We start from the raw sequence: 17,745 nt of genomic DNA, 5'->3' as shown, positions 1-17,745 counted from the left end.
GGGGAACTTGAGGGCTGGCACCGGGGAAATTACCTTGTGTACGAGAACTAACCCCATGCCCTATAAAAGGGTGTAAGCGACCCCTTAGATTTACATTTCCTGTACCCCCCTTTTGGCTTTAGCCTCTGTGCAAGAGAAAGAATTGTCAAGCCTCAGGGCCCTGAACTGTGTTTAAACTACATTTCCCAGCATCCTTACAAGTTTAGGGCTCTGCATCATGCTTAATGCCCACCAGTTCCTGGTTGTGTCAGCGTGTTGGTAAGTCTATTGTGGCCCCTGCATGTGGTTGCTGAACTACAACTATCACTAGTGGCAGGGGTCAAAGGGCTCTGCCTTTCCCTGTATGTTCCACCGTTCCTGGTAAGGCAGTGACACAGGAGGAGACATAACATTGGGTAAGAGGCAAAAATTCAACGAATACTGATGGTTTAGACAGAGCCATAAAATTTAATGTTTTGCCACTGTTTTCCAAATGAGACCATAAACCTGCTTAAAACCTATGTTGGGTTTTTGTAACTGTCACTGTGACAACATGTAGATGACATCAGCAAGGACATGACTGTTTATATTAACTGCGACTGCAGCTTCATATAGAGACAGCATTAACTGTAATTATGTAAATTGCCTCTGTCCCACCCTGCTATGGGTTCATGAAATTGCATCCGTCCCATTTTACTATGGGTTTCCGGGGGGTATTTATACATAAAAAAATTGCCACTATGCCATCCTGTTGTTATGTGGGAGTGTGGCAACCAAAGGGGCATGGCCTGTAGAAAATTTTTGAAGGAATGCTACGTGTGCCTCCTGAGGGTGTGGCTTTTGGCTGTGGGCGGGCTACACATGCCACACCCCATCCCTTCACCTTTTTGTTTCCAATTCAAGGAGTGACTAAAAGTTAACTTTAAGGTGAACTACACATTTAATGTCTGTTACAGTAATAGTGCAATACTTGTTTCAGGTACAAATCTCCCAGGCCAAATGTATCTGCCCAGAGCGAATAGAAGTCAGTAGAACTGCCAGAAGCCTAGACACCGAAATTAACCAGTTAAGAGAGAAAATAAACTCTGAAGAAGTTCTCCACGGAAACAGAGAAGAAATAATAAAGTAAGTGTAACCCATTTTTGCCCACCCTCCTGGTGCCAAGGTTGTACATCACATAATTCTTACTGATGCAGGTCCTCAGTCCCATTTGCTAAGTGAAAGGTACTGGGAAACTCCTCTCTGGCAGTGCCTTCACCTAATGGGATCCGAGAATAAACCTGCGGTTGGCCCATTAGGAAGAACAATCACTTACATACTTTATTCTGTGTAACAAATAACTTTATATAACATTAAAGGTCAAGTAAACACATTTACATTTCTCATTACCCATCCCCTGGGAAATATATACAGTCCAAGATCGTGGCCCTCCTTGCCAGGTAATGTCCCGTAACTCCTTTGGCAGACAAGAGTCTTAATTACCTTTCCTCAAAGAGTACAATGTCCCAGGGAGCGTTACCTGCCCCAGTACTTTTCCCAACTGGACAAAGTGCTGCTCCCACGTGGCAGACACACAAAAAGCCTGTTTCTCCAAACAGGAGATCGCTGGATCCTTATCCTTTCCTACCCCTTCCCTCAGGTAACACTCACCCCAAAGGAGTCACACAGACAGGTAGTCTCACACAAAGCTGACAGGCATCCACAGCGATGAAGATTCTTTATAGGCTCCAGACTCTCCCAGTCGAGCAGATCACTTGGCTTGAATCCTTCAGGTATTTGCTCCCAACGCTGATCATAGTGTGAGCTCTCCCGATATCCATTGCTGAACTGCAGCTCTCAACACTCTCCATAGTGTGAACATGAAAATCCGGCAATCCAAACTCCAAACCTTCTTGGTTGAGCTTTCAGGCACTGGAGGATCCTCCACAGTGAAACAAAGTTCAGCAGCAAGACAACAGCAAACTGTAAAACTGTAATGGCTGTGAGCACATGGCACCCCAAGTGGTTATATTTACTTACCTGACACCCAGGTCGGTGCTCCTATCAGCAGAAAACTGCACCGAAACGGGGTTCTGCCAGTGAGCAACACGGAGCGAAGGTTATCACCTAGTTTTCTCATCACCACCACCCATAAAGTTCCTTATGTCCTGTGTTCCATCAAAGCCCAAGCGTTTCTGGTTTGCATCACAAAGCTGGAGACGGTCGGAACTAGGGGTAGGTAGAGTAGGTGGCTGCCCAGGATGCCATCATTGAGGGGTGCACTTTAAAGAGGGATTTTTTAATAATTTATTTCTATAATCATGCCACTCAGAGTCAGGCGGAATCCACCTTCCGCCTCACCTTTTCCTTCTTGCCGGCAAGTACTAGACAGCTTAAGAGCTGCTTCTGTCTAGTGCGGTGGTGCAGCACAACGTGCGTACGTGCGTCAATGATGTCACTGACGCGGCAGAGAGAGGCAGAGAAGTGTTGGCCTGGTGCGTTGTGTGGCTCAGCACTCGCAGCCTTGCACAATTGCACGGAAGATTGAAGATATTCTTTCTGTACTGTAAACCTAGGTAGAGATTAGGGCCCATATCTTTTAATGTTGCTGCTAGGCTGGCACAGGTACATAGATACTTGGGGTTGAGCAGTATGATCTGATTTATTTTTGGCTACTGCTGGCACAGGTAAAGATTGGTGCCAGGGTTAATATCATGGCTGCTGGGCTTGTTTGCCAGGTACAGGGGGCAGTATGATGGTTGGCTGCTGGCACAGGTACAGGGGGCAGAATGATGGATGGCTGATGGTACAGTTACTGCAGGGCTGTATGATGGATGGCTGCAGATACAGGGGGCAGTATGATGGATGGCTGATGGCACAGGTACAGAGGGGGCTGTATGATGGATGGCTGCTGGCACAGGTACTGCAGGGCTGTATGATGGATGGCTGCTGGCACAGGTACTGCAGGGCTGTATGATGGATGGCTGCAGATAAAGGGGCAGTATGATGGATGGCTGATGGCACAGGTACAGAGGGGGCTGTATGATGGATGGCTGTCGGGCTTATTGGCACAGGTACCATACAGGGAGGCAATATGATGGCTGCTGGCACAGGTACATTGAGGCAATATGATGGCTACTGTCTGTAGTACATGGGAGCAATAGAATGGCTTCTGGCACTGGTATATGGGAACAATCAAGAAGGGGGAGCTAATTTAATGTGGTTGAATGATTGCAGTTGGCACATTTATTAATTCTGAATATCTGGGCCTCGTGTGGGGTGACTGTGTTGTGATCGAGGGGGTAGGGGCTGATGTGCTGAGCTGATTAGGGTTATGTTTGTTGTAACTGGGAGGTAGGGGTTGCAGTTTTATGTGTGCTGTGATTATACAGTTGTAAGCTTGGGCTGATGTGTTGCCTGGGACTGTTTTGTATGATTTATTATAAAAATATAATACTTTAAAATGCAAAAAAATGCTAGATTTGCCTAGATTTAATAATAAACTTTTAGATGTTTATAATGTACAGAGCTAAATATCTTTTTACTAAATAAGGGCTGTTAATAAGAATTCATTGTGCATTAACTGTAAATTATCAGGCTGCCTTGTGACACTGGCTTTATTTATCCTTGTGCTGGGCCTGAAACCTCACTTCTTATTAGTTACCAATATGATGTTTGTGCATTTCAAATGAATGCTGTCTTGTGATCCTGGGTATCAAGATTTTATGTTTGCCTTGCTCTATGTGTTATAATGTGTTTAACATTCAGATGTTTTATTGTGATGACTTAAAGTAGGGCCAGATCACTTGAAAATTCAGATACGTAGCAAAAAGTCCAGCGAGTAGGGCTGAATTGATTGTAACCAGTACTGCCCTGCAACGTGTATTTGCTAGAATTGTTGTCCCTGAAATTTCTAGTGATTGTTAGTGTTTTGAGTGAGAGTTTGAAAGATGACTGCGAGGAAAAAAAGTAACAAAAACATTTTAGCCTTACAGAGTTGCCTTCTTGACTTTATGTGTGTGCAATGATAGGCAGATTGCTTACACTATTTTGTTATGTAGCACTACAGTAAAATGAGTGGCACCGTCTCTACTAAAAGTTTACGTTCATTTATATTTGTGCTCCGGATGAGATCTTTCTCTTAGGGATGAAGCCCTCGCAACGGTGTGGAGGCAGGGTGTAGTGTAAATGTAACAAAGTGCTATGCACAATAATTGGGCGCCATTGGTTCTTTATGCTTAAAGGACCAGTAACATCAAAAAATTTTTTTTTACAAATTCGTTAGTACACAACGAAAAAAAAACACCTACACAAATTATAGTTTAAAAAAGCAAAGTCTTTATTAAGAAATAACTTACAGAAACTCTGCTTCCTGTCTTCTACAGAAAAGGCGAAAGGGCAACCATCAATTGAGCGGTGCTTGATTTCTCCTCCCTGGCTCTCTGCTGCTGGATCCTTTAGCTGCCACATTCTGTGCTTTCTTTAGTGCAGCTGCGCTTCCAGTATGAACTTTCTGCGGATCTGCGGTGCCGCTGTTCCTATGGGGCCACGATCTCTCTCTCTCACTGCTATAACTGCTCAGGCCCCACAAGATCCCCCTCCGCCCGGGGAGGTGAGTCCGGGACAGTTCCCTGTAGGGCGGCTGTGTGGCAAGGGTAGAAGGAAGACTTGGAAAGGGGGCGCCGATGTATTTAGGGGGGACTGGGGGTATTTGGGGGTTCTCTTACACAGTTTGCTGGGACAACCGGTAGCGCGTCCTAGAGCCCTCACAGCTTGCGCGCACCCGCTGCAACTCTATTTCTGTCAGGGGCTATGCAGCTACCGACAAAACTACAAGTCCCACCATGCATCCGTCCCTTCTGCTGGGCAGCTTCTCCCAAAGAGCTACCGGCAGTGGGACACAGGGACTTGTAGTCTGAGTGCGGTACTGAGTGGGCACTGCCGAGTCCTGCCGCTCAGCAGTGCCTGAGCCGTTACAGCAGTGCCTGAGCCGTTACAGCAGTGAGAGACAGATCATGGCCCCATAGGAACACCGGCACCGCAGATCCGCAGGAAAGTTCATGCTGGAAGCGCCGCTGCACTACAGAAAGCACAGCTAAAGGATCCAGCAGCAGAGAGCCAGGGAGGAGAAATCAAGCACCGCTCAATGGATTGTTGCCCTTTCGCCTTTTCTGTAGAAGACAGGAAGCAGAGTTTCTAAATCTGTACACTTAGTCCCTACTTCTGAGCAATTAGTACCCGGGATCTTAATCCCTCTGCCTCTCCTCCGAAGCCTTGGGCTGCTCAACTAAATAACCTGTCTGTCACTCCTAGAGTGACCTATGACAGTGTATAGCTTATCCTTTGCCAGGCCTAATGCACCTAGGTTCCAGTGGCATACCTCCCAACTGTCCCTTTTTCGGAGGGACAGTCCCTCTTTTGACAGCTCAACCCGCAGTCCCTCATTTGTACTGGAAAGTCCCTCTTTTCTCTGCACTGAACAGCCAGAAAAAGAAACAAAGTTTCTCACTTAAAGGCGACCCGTCACCCAAAAAAATCATTCAAAATCCTATTTTATCATATTAGTCAAGCAAAATGAACTTTAATTACACTATATAAATTATTTGAATCTTGTTTCCTTCAGTCTGGGAATTCAAAATGATAGCAAGCAGGCAGGAGCCATTTTGTGGACACTGTTTTTAAGGAAAGCCTTGCATCATCTCAGAATCTTGTTTGTGCACCAGAATGGGGGACCCGCTGTCCATTTCCATGCACTGGCTACACAATTAAATGGTAAAGAGAACGGGGATATGTGGGGAGAGCAGTGACATCTAGGAAGTGCTGAATGGAAAGTGAAATAATTGTCTGCCCCGCCTCTATGCCACTGGCATAGAGGAGGGGCAGACAATATTTGATTGACAGCTGAGATGTTTAAATGAGCTTACAACAGCTATGAATGCTTTAATAAAAAATAGAAATTGGATTTCATGTTTAATTTGAAAAGGACTTTTATTATACATATTTTTGTGTCTGGGTGACAGGTCCACTTTAATTGGCTTTTAGCAGAGAGCCCAGAACAGCTAACAGGTGCAAATAAGATACTTTTTGAGACACAAAAACACAGTTTAGATAAGGAGAAATATTTTCAAACCTGGCAAATTTTGTAAAACAAACATGGTAATTAGGGTGTGTGGTCAAAAAATGCTGCGCTACGCGATGAAAAAAATTCTTTGTCCCTCTTTTTACTTCCAAAATATTGGGAGGTATGCAGTGCCCAGTCCCTTCATGCCTGCTCAGGTAAGGGCTAAAGCAAAATGGACACTGAGAGCATGGCTTCAAAGGGTTTTATACTTTAACACAGTGCCATCTAGCATCCACTGTGAGAACTGTGTGTGTACAGCCCCATTGACAATAATTCAGTACGTCTACTCCAGCACTCCCCTATGGCTGAAAGGAAGAAAGCGCAACCCAGGGGAGTGCAGAAACAAACGCCCATGTGTAAGAGCCCTTAAAGGGATACTGTCATGGGAAAAAATGTTTTTTTCAAAATGCATCAGTTAATAGTGCTGCTCCAACAGAATTCTGCACTGAAATCCATTTCTCAAAAGAGCAAACAGATTTTTTATATTCAATTTTGAAATCTGACATGGGGCTAGACATATCCCAGCTGCCCCCAGTCATGTGACTTGTGCTCTGATAAACTTTAGTCACTCTTTACTGCTGTACTGCAAGTTGGAGTGATATCACCCCCCCAAGCAGCCTAACAACAGAACAATGGGAAGGTAACCAGATAGCAGCTGCCTGACACAAGATAACACATTTCCCTCCTCTCACTGCTGTTGCTATCGCGGACTTTCTCTTCCTGCTTCACTGATCGGTGTGCAATATGGACTCTGAGGGAAAGTTTCAGGAGCCTTAAATCATAAAGTAAGGGTTTTTTTTTATCTAAAAATGCAGCGATTAGCAAGGGACAGGGCTAAAAAAACTTATGTAAAATCCGGGAAAACAAAATGTAAAATGAAGGAATTGCACCCATAGGAATGCATTAAGAATGGTGGGACTGTAAACAAAAGACGTAAAATGCGGGAAAACGTTAAACCCAGTAACGTAACTAGAGGGGGGCAGGCCCTGGTGCGGGATGCAGAGCCGGGCCCCCCGCCCCCCTCTGTACGCACCCCTTGCTCCCCTGGTAGTTCCGCCACTGGTTAAATCCAGGGACATAAATTCGGGGTTATATTGTATACAGGGATTCTAGATATATACTCATAGTATTGGAGCCAGTGCCCCAATAGAGAAAATTGAATGGGTATACTGTTGCTAGGGTTGCCACCTTTTGAAGCAATGGAGACGGGGCAGGGCTGTGGCGTCAGGGGGCGGCCGTGATGTAAATGGGCATGTCCATGACATCAGGAGGCGGGGCTATGGTGCAGCAATCGGTGATTGGCCGATCGCTGTGTCAATCATGGTAGCTGAGGTTTGAAAAAACACATACATATTTACCATAGGGTTACCACCTTTTCTAGAAAAAAATACCAGTCTTCCTATATATTTAGCTTTTTTCCCTATTAATAACATTGGGATCAAACCATCATTTTTATCGTAAAACACCGGCCAGCTGGCAACCCTAATTTACCACCATATATTTATGTTAAAGTCACTTGCTTAATTAAGTAGTAACTTCTTGATCTAGAGGGTAATTTTTACTGCCCCCAAAAGGGCAATAGGCTTAGTCCTTGGGCTTGAAGTGTTAATATTAGTAAGATTGTATTTACTCATTCTCTTAAAGCGCATACAATCCTTTTCTTTAACATTTAGCATTGTATTTAGTAGTACATTTGCCTTTTGAAGAGGATAGACTTCGAGCATCCACTCTAACAATCCTTTATGTCTGCTTAAATGGCCTACTGGTCAATAAAGCATTAAAGACTTTATAATATGGTCAGTCTATATATTTATATATATAGTGACCATATCCCCCTTAACTGTCCCTTCTCCAGTGTAACTAATCCCAACTTGACCATTACCCATAACTGAGCCCTTCCATTGCCTTTTATCAGCTTAGTCACTTCTTCTTCTTAGTCTTCTTAGTTCTTTATTTCAATAATCCTTTATAATTATAAGTGATTGTGTGTTATGCATGATCTAAATGGCCTTTTGGAACATCCTGAATTAAAAAAAAATGTTTTTTTTTTACTTTGTTATCTTGTAAAGAATGTCATCTGGTGCAGAATTCAGAAAAAGGAGAAAGATAAGGGAAGACGAAGCAAGTAAGCTGTCACAGCAGTTTCAAAAATGGCTAAAACCAAGCAAAGGTACGAAGCAGAAACACCTTCAACTTCAGAAGAAAGCCCTAGTGACATTGGTTTAAGTGGTCAGGGCACCAGCACCATGAAAACGGCTCCAGAAATCTGTTTTGAACTTGACCAAGATTTGGAACTAACCCCAGAAATGGAGAAAAGTAAAAGCTGTGCAGAATCAGACGGTGAGGAAAGTGCCAGTGAAATCTATGCCCCCAGCTCACCTATAGCCAGTAAAAGCTTGATACAGGGTGACACAATATCAGATGATATTCCTATGGAAGACACTCCTAAAATAGAGATAAATCTAAATGATCCACCCTCCTGGCCAGAAATAACTGATCAAATCAGAAGGTACCTTGTACAGCAGGGCCCTGATCAAGGCAAAGATGGGAATTTTGGAAAGTCCCAGTCACATGAGGAGCACTCCTTTAACCCTAAGTGGTTCACCAAACAAATTCCCAGTGGTAGAAAGATTGAAAGATCATGGTTAATATACTCCAAAACATCAAATTCATTGTCTTGTTTTCCATGTATTTTGTTTGGCAAACACAATTTTTCACTGATCAACCCAAAAAAAGGGTTTTTCTGACTGGAAGAATTTGAACCCATGCATTCCAGCTCATGAGAATTCTACAGACCATCGCGAAAACCATTCAAACTGGAAACGCATGGAAAAAAGAATGAAGGAAGGAAAGTTCATTGATAGTGAATTAGAAAAAATGATCACGACTGAAAAGCAGAAGTGGCGTAATGTTTTAAAGTGCATTTTAGATGCTATCTTATTCTTTGCAAGGAATAACTTAGCATTAAGAGGCTCAACTGATGTTATTGGTAGCCCAGATGCTGACATATTTCTAGATATTATAGAAGTAATAGGCCACCATAACATAGCACTTAATGAAAAGATTGAAACTCACCAAAAAGGTTCTACAAATTACTTCTCACATAAGATTCAAAATGAATTTATCAGCATTCTGGGGAAGAGAGTGCGATCTGAGATTATTGGTAAAATAAAAGAAGCTAAATACTACTCACTGATCTTGGACTGTACACCAGATATATGCCATCAAGAGCAAATGAGTGAAATCATACGGTATGTCAGTGTGGTTGAAGGGAAGGTGAAAGTTGAAGAAAGCTTTATAGACTTCATCCACACCAAAGAGAAATCTGGGAGTGGTTTAGCTTCAGAAATTTTAAACAAGTTACAAGCAGATGGCATTGACATCAAGGATGCAAGAGGCCAAGGTTATGATAATGCAGCAAATATTGCCGGGAAGTATAATGGAGTCCAAGCAAGAATCTTGGAAGAAAATGAATATGCAAAATGTGTTCCTTGTGCAGCACATGGCCTCAACCTAGCAGGTGTACAAGCAGCCTCTGTAAATGCTGAAATGAAAACATTTTTTGGTACAGTTCAACGACTATTTACATTTTTCTCCTCATCTACTAGTCACTGGGAAATAATGAAAAATATGCTGAAAACAACTCTCAAAGGGCACACAGACACCCGATGGGCATCAAGAGCAAGTGCTGTGAAAGCACTGTTTGCTGAGATCATTAATGTGTGTGAGGCATTGTCAGATATCAGAGAAAATTCTTCAAACTCTGATTCTGTGTCTACAGCACAATCTCTTCTCTTGCAAGTTGACTATCATTTTCTCTGCACTTTATTTGTATGGAATAAGATTTTAGGCCAAGTTGATAGAGTTAACCAAGCCTTGCAAGCCAAAGACATATCCATCATTGATGCTTCAAAAATGATCGATGGCCTGAGAAGAACATTCCAAGAAATGCGAGACATCGGTGTTGATGAAATCTACCTTTACGCCAGAGATGTCTGTGATAAACTTGGGATTCCGGCAACATTTCCCCAAAAGAGGAAAAGAAAAGTAAAAGTCATAGCATCATATGAATCAGCCGATGAAGGAGCAAGCCTTTCTGCTGGAGATAACTTTACAATCAGCCTTAATCAAATTTTTGATGTTCTGATCTCTGACTTAACATGGAAATCAAAAACACTAATGGACACCTCAGTCGATTTTGAGTTTCTTTCTTGCCCTGCCCTTGTCACATTTGAGTTGCCACAGTTACAGAAAGCTGCATCTGATCTTGCTTTAAAATATAGCAAGGATTTGGATGCTTCCGAATTGTGCTCAGAGATTGAGACCTTTAAACATCAAGTGGAAGCTTTATTGCCAGATGCAAAGTCTGCAACACCTCTAGACCTGTGTCAGATGATAGAGGAATATTCACTTGCAGACTGCTATCCAAACATTGTTACTGCACTTCGCATATTTCTGACTTTGCCTGTAACTGTAGCATCATGTGAAAGAAGTTATAGTAAGCTGAAACTTATTAAAAATTATTCACGTTCATCTATGGGACAAGAAAGGCTTTCAAACCTAAGCATCCTTTCTATTGAGCATGAAATTGCGAAGAAAATAGACTTTGACAATGTTATAGATCATTTTGCTGCCATAAAGGCAAGAAAAATTGCACTTTAATTTACTACTCAATATTTTACACAATTTATTATCTTTTACTTGAAAGTTTAATATGTTTACAAATGTAGGTTAAATATTTTTTTGTGTTTTTGCCACACAACATGAGCACTTTTTTTTTTAATTCAGGATTTTTATTGGTTTTAATAAACAAATGAAAAACATACATTGTTGTGTCATACAGCCATCGTATCCGCTTAATAAACATATTGACCATTAATAAACATTTGGCCGCGCTTCTTGACACTCTTTCGGTATGTGTGGGATATAGGGAGGATGGGGTGGAGAAGCGGAAGAAATAGAAAAAGGAATGAGGGAAGGGAAGACAGAAAAAAGGGGAGGAAAAAAAAAACCAGGAGGAGGGATGTCTTTCAATCTGTTGGGTTACTAGTTAAGGGTTCTGCTTCCATTTCTTGCTGAAAGGTTTCCAACTCTTTTAAGAGAATCCATCTGAGCCACTTAATAGAAAATGTTGTAAATTGTGCGTCTGTTACTGTGGAGAGCTCTTCAAACTGAAACAATTCCTGTATTTTTATCGACCATTCATGTGTGGTTGGAGGTTGCTGGGATTTCCAGTGTAAGGGAATTCATTTCCCAGCATTTAGAAGGAAAGGTTCAGGTGAATTAAAAAATTGTGAGAGAGGCTTATCCAGATGGAACAGCAAGATGTATGCCGGATTGTTAGTTATGGGCATTCCCAGGATTTCCTCAGAAATCCGTGGTATTACAGGGCATTCCCAGAAGATATGTTGTAGGATACCTGTGGCGCATGAGCATCTCCTGCTAAGGTCATAGGTGTGTCCCCATATTTTCTTTAGACAAGCTGGAATATAGTACCACCGAGTCATTAATTTGTAGTTAAACTCTTGGATTCTACAGCATCTGGAGCTGTGACGAATGTTGTTAATGAAGGTGCATACTTGTTTTTCGTTTAGTTCCAGCTCTAGGTCTCATTTAAGCGAGTCACATCTGTTTTTGGTGTCAGGCAGGAATATATTTGTGAAAGAGCTTGTGGAGAGGTGTTCTCCTGTGAACTTAGTTTTACAAAAGTGAATAAGGGACGTTTCAGTGTGGAGTTTCCGCCTAAATTATAGGAATAAAAAAAAACTATCATGAGTTGGTCTTTTTCAATAAATTTGCCTATGTATATAAAATGTATCAGCTGTAACTTATCATGTATTAGCCAATTGGTTAACTGAGATATGGTTAACTGATAAGTTTATCCCATACTGCCATAGTGTTTTGTAAGTTGGGGTGGTCTCTGTATGATGTATTTGGTTAACCCAGGGTAGGTGTATGAGGTAAGTATATATGGCTTGTTGATCTATGGAGATCCAGCTCTTAAGGTCCCCATAGACGCAAAGATTTCTCTTGCCGAACGACCGATTTTAGCGAAGTCTGACCAGTCCTTCGAAATTATCGTGCGGCTAGTGGGATTCGAACGATCGTACATGTTACGATTTTTCGGCTGTCATCGGTCAGAAAATTAATTGGCCATGTTAAAAAATCTTTATCGGTCCCAGTGCAATCTATCTATGTTTGCAGGGACAAGCAAGCCGCTCCCCTTTGTTTTCCTGACAATATCGCCTGAAATGCTCTTTTTAGTTGATGGACAATTCGTACGATCGTTTCGAGATAATCGTGGTCTCATGATGATGATCGGATCTTTTAAAAATCTGTACATCTATGGCCAGCTTTAGTGTCAGAGTGATGAGACCAATCGAGTATTCTGTTAATATCTAATTGTACTAGGGAGTGCCAGTCCGCGAGCCTGCTAGAATTGGTCATAATTCTGGGATGTCTGCCCTGCCAGATAAAGTTCCTTATTGTCTTGTCTATCTTGGAAAACAATCCTTTGGGGACAGGTAGGGGAATTACTTGAAATATGTATAGTAATCGGGGCATTACATTAATTTTGATAACGTTTATTCGGCCATGAGATAGGCTTGTCCTTAAATTTGTTGAGGTCTGCTGTGATTTTAGTAGCTATTCTAGAGATGTCCAGTTTGAATAATCGTTTGTAATATACACTCCCAGATACTGCATGGAGTTGTTGGCCCAGCTGTACTGAAAATTCGTCCCAAGAGAAGATTTTGCATCCGTTGAAAGATTTAAGTCAAGGGCAAAGAATTTCTGGGGTTGATTTTGAAATAACTGAGTTTCCCATACAATAAGATTCGATTTCTTGTTCCAAATTAGCAAGGGAGACTGGCACTGATCAGGAAAAATAGGAGATCATCCGCATATGCTGCTACTCTGTGATGCTTGTCTCGGATACGGATGCCATAAATTTTGGGGGTGGGCGAGTTCCGTTTCTTACCTTGATAGGGTTTGTTCGGAACTGGTTAAGCCTAATTCTGGCATTGGGGGAGTGATATAGGGAGCATATCCAGTGCATTATTGCTGTATCCATAAGACAACATAATGTTCCAGTTTACTCTGTCAAACACTTTTCGGTAGAAAGCATTAAAGTTTGTTTTGTTTAGCTATGTAGTTTGTTTATCAGCCGATTTAAATTATCCCTAGCTTCTCTGCCTGTTATACAACCAACTTGGTTCAAATGTATGAGTTTGTTAAGCAAAATTTGTATCTTTTGGATAATATACTAACAAGTAGTTTAAAATCTCCGTTGAGGGATATCGGGCGTTAATTTGTTGGGCCTTTTTTTTGTGTTTCAGGATAAAGCAGATGTGAGCTTCTAATGACTGTGTGCTGAATTGTCCCCCCCTTAAGTATATGGTTACATGTCGCTACGATTTGTGGCTTAAAGGAGAATCAAACCCCTTATTCATAAAAACTCCTACCTTACATAGTCCCCCCCGCCTAGGTGTAGATTCAGCGCAGCGGAGCTCACAGGGGCCAACTTCAAAGGTTTGGTAATTTTCGGTAAGTAAGCTCTGTATTGGCGCATGCGCAGTTGTAGCAGTATTCCAGTCCTGAACAACTGAGGACAACTGACAAGTGACGGAAATGGCCAAAGGGAAGGAAGAAGACACGAAAATTACCGAAGCGCGGGAAGATGGCGCCCGTGAGCTCCGCTGTGTTAATTCTGCAAAGAGATATAAGTAAAAACGAAGGGGTGTGGTAGAGTGACGAGGAAAAGGTGGAAAAAGGGCACTTTAGCCTTTATTTTCTCCCCAGGGACTGAGATAGGCTCCAGGAAGGGTTATTAATCAGAGAATCCATGCTCTGTTTAAAGACTTCAGTAGCCAGGGACTCCATTCCGCAGATCCAGTCCAGACATTGGAGTTCACCTTACACAGGAAAGATGTCCTGTGGAAAGGATATTTAAAGTTAATTGGAATGTGAGAGTGGGGCTCTCAGCAGGGCACAGCAGGTAGGAGACCTGGCTGTGTAAAGAACTCCCAGAGGAGCTGGGGTGCCGCCGGATACTGCATGAAGCAGAGGGAGCCTGTGACCCTGACAAAGTTGTGACTCTCAGAGAGAGATTGAGTAAACCAGGCAGGTCTGGGCTGAGAATCAAAACAGGCCCTGTCATTTCAAGAACACAGAGGCCCAAACAGCTCACATAGAGGCCCAAAAAGCACCCCACCAGCCCAATAAATAGTGACTGTCTATGGCATCTTACAGCAGCCCCTCTGGCATTTGCCAGAATTCACAGATTGCCAGTCCGAGCCTGAAGCCAGGAGGCTAAACACTACCAGGAAAGAGTCCTGTGAGTACAGGGGTGAGCCAAACAATACTGTTTTGTTGTGCTGGTCCTCCACAAGGGGCCCAGTCTAGTCAGGGACTGCTCCAAAGTTGGAAGGTAGTGCCCAGTGGGCTAGGTTTTATTTTATGTTTTGCTTGTAAGATACAATGGTCACCCCTGTGTCTGTGGATAATTGACTGTTTAAAGGGATACTGTCATGGGAAAAAAATATTTTTTCAAAATTAATCAGTTTATAGTGATGTTCCAGCAGAATTCTGCCCTGAAATCCATTTCTCAAAAGAGCAAACAGATTTTTTTATATTCAATTTTGAAATCTGACATGGGGCTAGACATTTTGTCAATTTCCCAGCTGCCCCAAGTCAAGTCAAAGTTCAGTTGTGGGATCCCCGGAGAATGTGGATCCTGCCCCCTTTGTAAACCTGTAAAGAGAAAGGAAAGCCTGATCGGTAGCGGAGCTGCTGTTCTTTAAATAATGTTAGCAGTGGCTTCAGCAGTCTTCGCTGATGTATAGTTGAGAAAGCAACATCTTGGTAGATTTCTATGTTGTCTTCCTTCACCCTCAGTTAGCCAATCTCTCCGGAGGATCTTTTCCTTTGTGCTTTAGTTATGCAGGCAGCACAGGATGTCACTGGGGTGTCCCCTTCTTGCCGTTGCTGCTTGGTGTATTAGATCTATCGGGATGTCCATAGATTTGTCTTGTTGGAGCAGTTTGTTAAATAGTTCCATTAGCAGGGCTTTGGCTTTAGACATCTCAATATCCTCTGGAAAACCTCTGATGCGAAAGGTTACATCTGCGACTGTGATTTTCTGCATCTTCTAGTTGACGTTTCAGGTCCCATACAGTATATGTCCCGTGTTTTTCCAGTTGGCGATTGTGAGATTGCACTCTCTCCGCCAATTCTTTCTGCGCGTGTTTAATAGAGTCAATGCAGTGTATGAGGGCCTTTATGTCTGCCTTTATATCTGCAGCTGCTTTTTCTTGTGCTGCCTTGATATCAGCCGACATTTGTAATAGGTCCTCTTTCTTTGGCAGAGATTCTAGAAGCCTTGGCAGGTCTGCTTCTAATGGAGTCACCTTGTCGCCCTCCGCCATCATGGCAGCAACCTTGAGGCTCCAGTGCATACGAGTGAGACCCTACCTAGATTCATGTTTAAGACTATCACTCACTATTTTTACAGTACCATGTTCAGCTGTTAGACACTTTGGTTATATTTTATCATGAATATTCCTCATTTGTTTCTGGTCTTAAAACAGATGCTATGTTTGATGGTAGAGTGTGAGCTCTATCATTCCATGAAGCAGACAGTGTGCCCTGAGCCATTTTAATAATATCAGCGGAAATGGTTTAAAAATGTTCAAAAGATTCAGTCCGCCTTTTGTTGCCTGTTCTGAAAGCTCTTTTGATTCTGTTTAGTGATGGGCGAATTTATTCGCCAGGTGCGAATTTGCGCGATTCGCCGCCAGCGAATAAATTCGTGAAACGCCCGTGACTAATGAAAGTTATTGTAATAATTGGCACACAAGCCTCATCTTGTTCAACATCCACTGGAACAATGTGTAAATCTTCATCATAATTTTCTTTATCAAAAGTAGATTTCTGAATCAACGTTATTGGTGTTACTTGCAGTTTGAAAGACTTTTTAGCTTGTCCTTTGTTGGAGTTGAGTAAAATCACAATTTGAGTTTCTTTGGAAGAAATTTTAAGCAGGTGTCATTTCCACTGACAGGGTTAAATTAATGTCGTAATGTTGAAGGGCGAACTTGACAATTTATATTGGTTGTTTAGTGATCCATAATTCAGAAACTGTTGATGGTTTCTTGCAGTAGAATCACCTAAAACCTCCCGAGCTTTTCATTTTTTGGTCATGAACAAAGCCAAGGTATTTGAAGGAAGGAGTCATGCAAGAATGTAAGAAACTTACCCTGGTGGTCTAGTGGGCAGCGGGGTCACGCCGCGTCCCTGGCGTGGATGCCCGCTGCGCCGCTCCTGTCCTTGCCGGCGCCATTTTTGGATCCCTAGGGCGCGCGCGGCGTGCCTGCGCGTCTCTTAAAGGCGCAGGCACGCCGGCGTGATTGCGCCAGCGCGCAACAGCGCGAAATTGAGCACGTTTTGGCGCCAATTGGATCCCTATTTAAGGCCCATTCAGACCTGTAGCTAGGGTTATAGGATCATATCCTGAGGTTTCCTGAGCTTTTTGCTACCTGTTCCTGAATTTGCTATCCTGACTCATTATCCGTGTTTGACCCAGCCTGTTCCTGACTATTCTGCATTCTGTATCCTGACCCTGCCTGCCTACGACAACGATTCCTGCTTAACCCTTTGATTGACAACCTGGTTTGACCCTTTCCTGCCTGACGATTCTGATATCCGCCTGCCTCGACCCAGCCTGTCTGACCATCCTTCTGCCTTATCCAGTCTGTCTGATTTACTGGTTTTGACCCCTTGTCTGCCTGACGATTCTGCTATGTGCCTGTCCTGATCCGGTCTGTACCGTTTCCATCAGATGCCTTGTCCTTGACTTCTGCCCAAAGACTCTTGCTATCCGGTCATGCCCCTTTGCCTGCCAGAACTCCTCGCCTTGTACCCCTTGTTAAGTCCAGGTGGCACCCAATCAAGCTGAGGGCTCCTCCCGAAGCCCAAAGATGGTCACACTACTGGTGAAGCCGAGCCGAGACCAGGGTCCTTGGCATTTGTTCTGGTATTGGGTGCCGGCCATGACAAAGAGTTTAGGAACTCTTGTGTGCTTTTTGGACCCAAATGTTTGAGCATTCTTAAACTGGGCCCATAGAGAATCCACAAAAATAGTATCAAGCGTGATCACATTAGAAAGCAGTCACACAATGGTGACGTGCATATTCTCAGGAAAGCTACACAAGATTCCTTAAAGGAATACTGTCATGGGAAAACATGTTTTATTCAAAGCGCATCAGTTAATAGTGCTGCTCCAGCAGATATTTTTATATTTAATTTTGAAAACTGACATGGTCCTAGACATATTGTCAGTTTCCCACGTGTCCCCAGTCATGTGACTTGTGCTCTGATAAACTTCAGTCACTCTTTTTTTTAAAAAACTTCTTTTTATTGAGTTTAACAACAATGCATCTACAAAAGAGATACAGATCAATGGGAAAGAGAGAAAAAAGGGAGGGAAAAGTAGAGGAAGAGAAGATAAAACAGAGAGGAGTCGAACCAGCGGTATAATCAGATACTATGCATTTCTCTGTGAAATCAGCCAGATTTAGGCCTTCAGCTCCTTCAGGCAGGCCTATGATGTGTACGTTATTGCTCCGCTTTCTATTCTCTGCGTCCTCCGCTCTCTGGGATAGCAGCTT

At 42.9% G+C, this 17,745-nt stretch overlaps 1 protein-coding gene across 3 annotated transcripts in view; it reads left to right on the top strand.

Annotated features, from left to right (window-relative positions):
- The window catches only part of LOC108717191 (structural maintenance of chromosomes protein 6), a 72,320-nt gene that overhangs the window by 37,958 nt on the left and 16,617 nt on the right, over positions 1–17,745 (top strand). For 2 of the 3 annotated variants that reach the window (XM_018264026.2, XM_041563564.1), the window contains one exon: positions 959–1,104. In XM_018264026.2, the coding sequence (XP_018119515.1) occupies positions 959–1,104 (146 nt within the window). Of the gene's footprint in view, positions 1–958; positions 1,105–8,148; positions 8,446–17,745 lie in introns of those variants that run through there. The other variant, XM_041563565.1, reaches the window with a different exon arrangement.

The sequence above is a fragment of the Xenopus laevis genome, chromosome 5L (assembly GCF_017654675.1).
Source record: "Xenopus laevis strain J_2021 chromosome 5L, Xenopus_laevis_v10.1, whole genome shotgun sequence".
Taxonomy (NCBI): domain Eukaryota; kingdom Metazoa; phylum Chordata; class Amphibia; order Anura; family Pipidae; genus Xenopus; species Xenopus laevis.
The sequence above is the reverse complement of the archived record's forward strand: the minus strand, read 5'-3'. Positions and strand labels throughout refer to the sequence as shown.